At 38.8% G+C, this 8,078-nt stretch overlaps 2 protein-coding genes across 3 annotated transcripts in view; one reads left to right on the top strand and one right to left on the bottom strand.

The window, feature by feature from the left end:
- Positions 1-1,519: 1,519 nt before the first annotated feature.
- On the bottom strand, positions 1,520-7,513 carry LOC141443862 (uncharacterized). 2 transcript variants are annotated; one of them, XR_012453082.1, is made up of 3 exons: positions 5,885-7,513; positions 5,088-5,256; positions 1,520-3,409 (listed from the first exon to the last, which is right to left on the bottom strand). XR_012453082.1 is itself a non-coding variant. In XM_074109225.1 (2 exons), exons 1-2 carry the CDS (start codon positions 6,828-6,830, stop codon positions 5,204-5,206), a joined length of 999 nt encoding a protein of 332 aa, XP_073965326.1. In that variant the 5' UTR covers positions 6,831-7,513; the 3' UTR covers positions 3,678-5,203. The 2 variants fall into 2 exon arrangements, 1 of the variants encoding a protein (XP_073965326.1); XM_074109225.1 differs by lacking the exon at positions 1,520-3,409 and having other exon boundaries at positions 3,678-5,256.
- Positions 7,055-8,078, top strand: part of LOC141443763 (probable multidrug resistance-associated protein lethal(2)03659) — a 12,942-nt gene continuing 11,918 nt past the window's right edge. The window contains exon 1 of the mRNA XM_074109111.1: positions 7,055-7,102. Coding sequence (XP_073965212.1) covers positions 7,055-7,102 — 48 coding nt within the window. The remainder of the gene's footprint in view (positions 7,103-8,078) is intronic.

Raw genomic sequence — 8,078 nt, 5'->3', positions numbered from 1 at the left:
ACCAACCAGGTGCCGACCCGAATACTTGCAAGACTTGAAAGTATTTTACCATTAAAGTATACTGTCCTTCAAAGTAAGTACTACTACGTCGAAATTCCAAAATGCAAAATTATATCTTATGTTCATACACATAAGGTTCAGATTGTTCTTATACTTTTAATAAAATACTTTCAAAGTATTTTACGTCTTGATTGGAATATTTTGAATTTTATCTGTATAACAACAGGTTTTAATTTAAACTTGCAAGGAAGCAAGTATTCGACTCGTTGCGTTTTACAGAAAATACTTTGAAAGTATTTTGATACCTGGTTTCTGCACCTGGTATGAGAAGGTGGGCGTACTTTTAAGTCCTGGTACGCGATTTAGCAAGTATAACCATCCCTTATTCGTACAAATTAAAATCTGCACTGCACGCGTTTGTGCACTTTAATTTGTTTACCATAAAAGTACACTATGGAATTTGACAGGACTTTAAACAAGAGCAGTTAGGAGTTCTAACACTGCTTCAGGTGCATGTGCTCCAGTCATCCACTTGATTGAGAGTACCGTCTTCATCTAGCATCCATCCATGATCTCTGCCAAATAGCTGCTTGATAATTAGCACACAATTTTACTGAAGGAATATCTATTTAGTTTTTACCTGTAACAAATCCAATAGTATATTGTTTATCAAGGGACTAAAACGAGCCATTAGAACGCTAGTGTATCTAATGGCTGTTTAGTCTCTAGTAAAACACAATACTTTTCACTTCGAATGCGAGAAAAGAAAAGGAAATACACTTTTTTTATGTAGCCTGTAATATGTCCTACTGCTGGGCAAAGGCCTCCCCTTTCTTTCGCCACTCTTCCCTATCATGAGCATGCACCTGCCAATCGAGCTGAAAAGCGCTCAGGTCGTCCCGCCATCTCCTCCTGGGTCTGCCTCTGCTCTTTGACCATCCTTCGGAACCCATTCGGTAACGATTCGTGACCATCGGTCTGGATGCATGCGGCAGACATGTCCAGCCCAGTCCCACTTCAGCTTAGTGTCTTTGTAGAGCAGGTTTAGTTTGTTGTGCACTGATTTTATGTCCAGGAAAAGGCCTTTTTATAATTAAAATAAATTTAATTTGGAAAACACACAATTCACAGAGTCGGAGCTGAAGCAAGAGAGAGGGCGCTAGTGTTGCCACTCATAGTAAAAAATATTTATTTGTTGGTGTTGCCAACATGCTGGGGGCCAGGGCATGTAGCCGCATTATTATTATTATTTTATAAATGGGATTAATTATCAAAAGGGATTTTTGTCACCACCCAGAATGTTTGTAATACCATTGTTTTAAAGTTATATTTATATAATATTAGAGTATATTATTATTCTTGTTTATACACATTATAAACTTAAAAGGTTCTGAGAGGCAGACCTCACAATTAGGTAGTAAAACAGAACAATAAGTTTCAATGAATCAAAAAAAAAACTAAACTCTTTAAACAAACCAAAAAAAGATATTTTTTTATTTTTTTTTTTTTTTAATCATTAATTCAAATGAAATTAATAGGTGTGCTACATGTTGTAAGCAATATATTTACTTATATTATATTGTAACAAGGTTACATTTGTTTCTTTGTTACTTATTCTAAGATCTTACTCTTATAGAACTATTCAAGAGTGATAGTGTTATCATAACTAAAAAATAAAATTATTCTAAAGGCAGCACGGCAAAGCCACTTAGAGAACGCTTATAAACTTTCTTACAGGGTGTTACGAGGTCTACTACCCTAACTAAGCCATCTGGACCTGGGTAAGTTTTTACAATTCTGGCCATGGGCCACGTTAAGGGAGGGGCATTAGGCTCCTTCATTATCACTAAGGCACCAACTTTAACATTTGGCATGGTATCGCGCCATTTGGGACGGCATTGTAAGGCGTTTAGATAGTACTTGTGCCATATGTTCCAGAAGTGACCTTTTACTTTATTACAAATTTCCCAAAATTTAAGTCTACTTACAGGTATATCTATGGTATTTCTTTCAGGAAAAGAAGTCATCGCAGTCCCTATCAAAAAATTTCCTGGAGTAAGGTAAGTGAAACTATTGACATCATCAGCTGTTACAGGTAATAAAGGTCTAGAATTTAAGACGGCTTCAATTTGACACAATATGGTATTTAATTGTTCATATGTTAAAAGGTAATTCTGTATAATTCTCTTTAAGTGAAATTTCATGCTTTTCACAGAAGATTCTGCAAGACCCGCAAACACAGGCGAATAACTAGGTACAAAATGGAAGGCTATTCCTTGTTGTGCTGAATAATTTAGTACCTGTGTTTTGTGGTCTTGCGAATTTTGCAAGTGGTACAACTCAACCAATGTGTTCTTTGCCCCCTTGAAGCAGCCTCCGTTATCGCAGAACACGTCTGTAGGCAAACCTCGTCGCGCTATAAAGCGTTTAAAACAGGCCATGAAACTATCAGTACTCAAATCGGAGGAGAGCTCCAAGTGGATGGCCTTTGTTACAAAACAGACAAACACACATATATAACCTTTTGTTTGAAGAGCTCTCCTTATGCGCGAATTTTTTGACTTGAATTGGACCCGCGAAATCTATGCCTATCTTTTGGAAAGGTCGGCAGGCTGTGACTCGTTCAGGTGGCAAAGAACCCATCAATTGTTTTGTACCCTGCGCCTTCATCCTGTAACAAAGCAAGCATTTGTTTACAAATGTTTTTACATGGTTATACCCATTTGTTACCCAATATTTTTGGTTCAAGCTAGATAACAGAAGTTTTGCACCGGCGTGTAACAATCTTATGTGCTCATGGTAAATTATGAGATTGGTTATTCGAGATTGCTTGGGCAAAATTATTTGATGTCTTTGCGAGTAAGAAACTTTAGATTTGTCTAATCGACCGCCTACTCGAAGCATGTTGTCCTTATCAATAAAGGGATGAAGTGGTTTCAACGCACCTTTGACATTTTCGTTTCCTAATTTTAAACAATTAATTTCTTCCTTGAAATGAATGCTCTGTTCGTGTTGTATTATTTTATTTAAGGCCCCTTGCAGTTCAGTGGGAGATAGCGCGGTACCTGACTTGCGCGCGTTTTTATTTTTAATATTGTGACAAAACCTCATTATATAGGCCATTATACGGGTCATTTTATTAAGATCTGAGATTTTTTCTAGGAAACCAAAAAAATTACTTTCCTGCTGCGTGACCAGGGATACCTTGGCATTAGAAAATGCTTTCTTCATTTCAGGTAAGTCATCTGTGGGTGGCTTGGTAAAATTTTTATTAAAATCGTATTTACCGTTTTGCAGGAAACCTGGGCCATTCCACCAAGTGGTTAGTTGAAGCAACTCGTCTGGATCTGCGCCTCTGCTCACGTAGTCAGCTGGGTTGTCATCGGTGGCCACGTACAGCCAGCGCCATCTAGCGGTAAGTTCACGAATCAACCGCACGCGATTCGCGACGTAAGCTTGTAATCTTATTGGTTCTGTATTGACCCAAGCGAGTGCAATTTGTGAGTCAGCAAATAAATAAACTCCTTGTATGTTAATTTTAAGATTTAGCGTGTCATAGACTCTGTTTGTTAGTTTTGCGAGTAGAAGCATTGCATTTAACTCCAAGCGCGGTATAGTGATAGTATCTTGATTGCGAGGGTTGATTCGTGACTTAGAGCATAGTAAGGTAAGTGAAGCGTTACCAGAGTCGTCAACCACTCGAAGATATACAGCACAGCCATAACCAATCGTGCTCGAAGCGTCAGCAAAACCTATCAATTGCACCACACTAGCGTTGTTGGGAACTTTTATGTTTCTGTTTATAGTTATAGGTTTCATATCTGTTAATTTTTGTACAAATGAAAGCCATTCGAGTCGCAATGGATCAGATGGAACTTCGTTCCAGTCAATTTTTTCTGACCAAAGTTTTTGCATAAAGGATTTTGCTTTGACTAAAACAGGCGACATAAATCCAAGAGGATCGTAAAATTTAGATATGTAACTTAGTATTTGCCTTTTAGTAGGATATTCTTGGTTAAACGGTTCTGGGCAAGAGAACACAAAACAATCTTTACTGACATTAAGTGTCAATCCTAATGTTTTCATAAATAAATCATTTTTTTGAAAATCTAAATCGTCAAATTGTTGTTTGTCTGGGGAAATTCCCTCTAATATTTGAGAATTATTTGAAGCCCATTTATGAGTATAAAAATTTCCTCTGCTTAATAGTTCACATAATTGCCGCTTGGCTTCCGCAACTATATTCAAATCGGAGTGCGAAAAGCAGGCATCGTCAACGTAAGTGCAATTTTTTAAAATGTATGAAGCCAAAGGAAACTCATTTTCATAATTAACAGCTAGTTCATGCAGACAACGCGTTGCTAGGAAACTCGAGCTTTTTTGACCGTAGGTAACGGTATCTAGCTGTATACATTGTATAGGTTCATTTACATTACACCTCCATAGAATGTTTTGCAGGCAAGCATGCTGCGGATTTATATTTACGCATCTGAACATTCGGCGTATATCAGTGGAGAATGTAAATTCACCTAAGCGGAACAGGAGCATTATATCAAACAGTTCCTTTTGGACAAGAGGCCCATTCAGTAAAAGGTCATTTAATGATATCTTTTTGTCAGTCTGCATAGAGGCATCAAAGACAACGCGGGTCTTCGTGCTCTTGCTGTTTTCATTTATTACAGCATGGTGCGGCATGAAATATAAAGGATCGTTTTTCAAATCTAAGGAACTGAAGTCAATATAATGCCCATGTCCTAATTCAATGTATTCATTAATGAACTTTTCATATTCGGAAAGCAAATATGGACTCTTATGCAATTTCCTTTCGAGGCTAAGAAACCTATAGTATGCATAGTCAAAAGAGTTGCCGAGAGCATTATTAATTTCGTCTAAAGGCAATTTTAAAGGTAAATCGACCTGAAACTGGTTGTCCTTTAGTAAAGTAGTTTTTTGAAAAATGTTCTCACATAATTCATGCTCCGGAATGCTTTCATTAAAAACTTCAGGAATGCTTTCGGTTTTCCAAAACTTTTTTAAATTTTCATTAAGGTCGGAATTGCAGTCGAGACATAAAAGCGACACCTTACTTGTTTTGGAGTTGGTTTGCCTAGGTAAAGCTCCTGCTATGATGTGGCCGAATTTAGTGTTAACGAAGCGTGGTTGCGTATGCTGGTGCTGGTGCTGCTGCCCCGGCGCGTGTTGCTCAGCAGCCTGCCGCGGCGGGCGCTGAGGCGCTGGCTGATCTGGCAGCAGTGTCTGAAAAATATGTCGGCACCTATGAGCATGTTTATCTCCGATGGAATGTGAAATTCTGCATCAGCCAGCTTCAAATCTGAAGGAATATTTAAAGCCTCCAGGTCGACCTTGAATTGTGGGAGTTTACAGGTAATTTTTTCAAGCACATGGCAATTAATTGTCACCTTGTATGGTGAAGCCAGTGAAAATATTTTGAGGGGAATTGAATACCTCGCAGCATTATTTGTGTTGCTGACCCCTATAATTGTAGTATTTTCGGTCTTCGGGCTGAGCCCTAGGACATCAATCAATTTATTTGTTACCAGAGACACTTGCGATGCAGAGTCCAGTATAGCTTTTACATGGACCTCCTGACCGGTCTGGCTAAAAAGTTTGACTTTGACAGTCGGTATTAAAATTTTGTCACAATCTGTATTTGAAAGTAAAGAGACAGGCTGTGATACCTCCGGATGAAGCAAAGTATTGTGAGCTTGTTTGCAAATGTTGCACCGGAAATGAAATCTGCATTTGCCTTGGTGATTGTTCAAACAAGTATTGCATAAGTTATTTTCTTTACAAATTTTAATTCTTTCATCACAAGGCAGAAGTTTAAATTTATTGCATTCAAATAATCTATGATTAGACTTACAGTGTTTGCAGGACTTGAACTCCGATGCTGCAGCTACATTTACCACTGCTGCCCGGTGGTGAGTTTTGCCCGACGTCATCGGCTCAACATTTTCCAATGCCAAGGCTCTCCGCTCCAGGTACAGCAGGAAGTCTTCGATTGTAGGATCGGCAGCATCGCTTCGCTCGAGCTGATATGCCCGTGAGGTGTACGAGTCTAGTTTACGATATAAAATAGCCAATATAATAGGGTCCCAGGTTTCAGTTTTGACATTTAGGTTTTTTAGTGAGGCTAAACACTGCTTTACTTGGGATACAAACTCCCTGATATTACTTGGTGTTGATTTATAAATGGCATTCAAATCAAGGAGTGAATTAATATGTTCATTTATGATTTTAGAGGTGTGATTATACCTACTATTGAGTAAATTCAGTGCTTCGTCGTAGCTTTCAGAATTGAACGGGAGATTTTTGATCAAATCTAAAGGTTCTTTTTGTAAGAATGACCTCAAGTAATACAATTTTTGTACATTATCTATGGATCTATCGTTATGTATAATTGCTTTGAACAGATTAATGAATGGCATGTACTCACTATATTTCCCCGTGAAAGTATTAATTTGGATCGTAGGTAATTTTGTCTTAAATGCGCAAGTAGATGTACTCGTATTAGGGGAGGACTTTTCCATAACCGCGTCGTTGAGGACAGTCAAAATTTTGAAGTACTTGCCTTCGATCTCGGCCACATCTTCGGGATCCTTCTCATCGAGAGCGAGGATCTGTTTGTTGTAGCTCTCGTACTCTTTAAATAATTCCACTAAGCGAGACCGTTTTGCTTGCAATATTGAAAGGTCTGTGAGTTTTACATCTTCCGCATTTAAAACAAAACTATACAAGCGCGTCATGGACGCCTTGGCGTATCCCCGGGACGCCTTAAGTTGTTTAATAAGACTTTCTTGGTTTTCCATTCTAACAATAACAAATTACGACTACACTTTTCGCAACGATACGTTTTATAACTAAAAACTGAAAATAGAAGTAATATAACGTAACGAGGATGAACGAACAATGACAAAACAAAATGTCGTCGCTTGCGTCGGTCGGTCGTCGTTCTTTCTTGGTTGCGCGCGCAGGTTTCGGCTTCGATGCAGCGTGCCTGCTGTCCTGCTTGCGCTTATAGCTTGAAAGCGAGATGGCTTGCGACGTGTGCTCCCGTGGCGCGGCGTCTGCTGGTGTTGCTGTACTGCTCGCACCTAGGTATTGAAAGCGGGATGGCTTGCGTCGTATTAAGTTTCGAGGCGCGGCGTCTCTGTTGCACTGCTCGCACCTATGTATTGAAAGCGGGATGGCTTGCGTACTTCCGCGTCGTATTTGAGAGTACGATATTGCGCTTCCTTTTGCCCACTGACAGGATCGTGCTTGCTCGTCGGGTCACCACGGCCGAGAATCTTGGCGGCGATCGCGTGATGATCGACAAGATGGCTGCCCTTGTATCGCAGCTCCGTATGAAAACTCTGAATTGGTAATTGGTTTTTTCGAGCACTTTTCACTGGTTTTGTTTTATCACTATCGAAGGACCATTATGTAGAGCAGGTTTAGTTTGTTGTGCACTGATTTTATGTCCAGGAAAAGGCCTTTTTATAATTAAAATAAATTTAATTTTGAAACACACAATTCACAGAGTCGGAGCTGAAGCAAGATTTTTTTTTTTTTTTTTGTAATTTTATGGCCTGTTACTAGACCTTTAAGCCAAGTCTTTATTTTCTTGTGTCATATCAGTTATTTCTTTATTGTAACACCATTTATTAAACTCACGTCACGTAAGTCATTCACTTCACAACTTTTTATTTTCACATCAGAGGTACTAATCGTTAATCGGAGCATCAGAGTATGTTTCACATTTCACTGTAATGTCAAAGTTCTTTGAAAGTATTTAATATATTTAAAGATTGGTATAAAACAGTCCACATTTTTTAACAATTCACTGAGGCGGCGGAGGGGTCGTTAGCTGATGATACACTTTAACTTCACTAGCCAGGATTAACTATCCAAAGAGTATGCCGGACAGGAAAAAATCAAATGGTCTATATCGCCGATACCTCCGCAGTTGTTGCATTATTATTAATGTACAATTCCAAGTCTGGTCAGATGTGCAGTGTCTTAGTATGGCCAAAAACGAAGACGATTGATTTGTGTGATAAAATCACGCTGGGTGA

The sequence above is a fragment of the Choristoneura fumiferana genome, chromosome 28, assembly GCF_025370935.1.
Source record: "Choristoneura fumiferana chromosome 28, NRCan_CFum_1, whole genome shotgun sequence".
NCBI lineage: Eukaryota > Metazoa > Arthropoda > Insecta > Lepidoptera > Tortricidae > Choristoneura > Choristoneura fumiferana.
This window is presented reverse-complemented; position numbering and strand designations above follow the sequence as displayed.

Bases quoted from the DNA above. Each gene is read 5' to 3' on its own strand.
- LOC141443862 (XM_074109225.1), bottom strand. From the start codon at position 6,830: ATGGAAAACCAAGAAAGTCTTATTAAACAACTTAAGGCGTCCCGGGGA. The intron at 5,257-5,884 runs GTAAGTCTAATC...CATATTTTTCAG, and splicing joins GTTCAAGTCCTGCAAACACT to ACACTGCTGCCAGATCAGCC.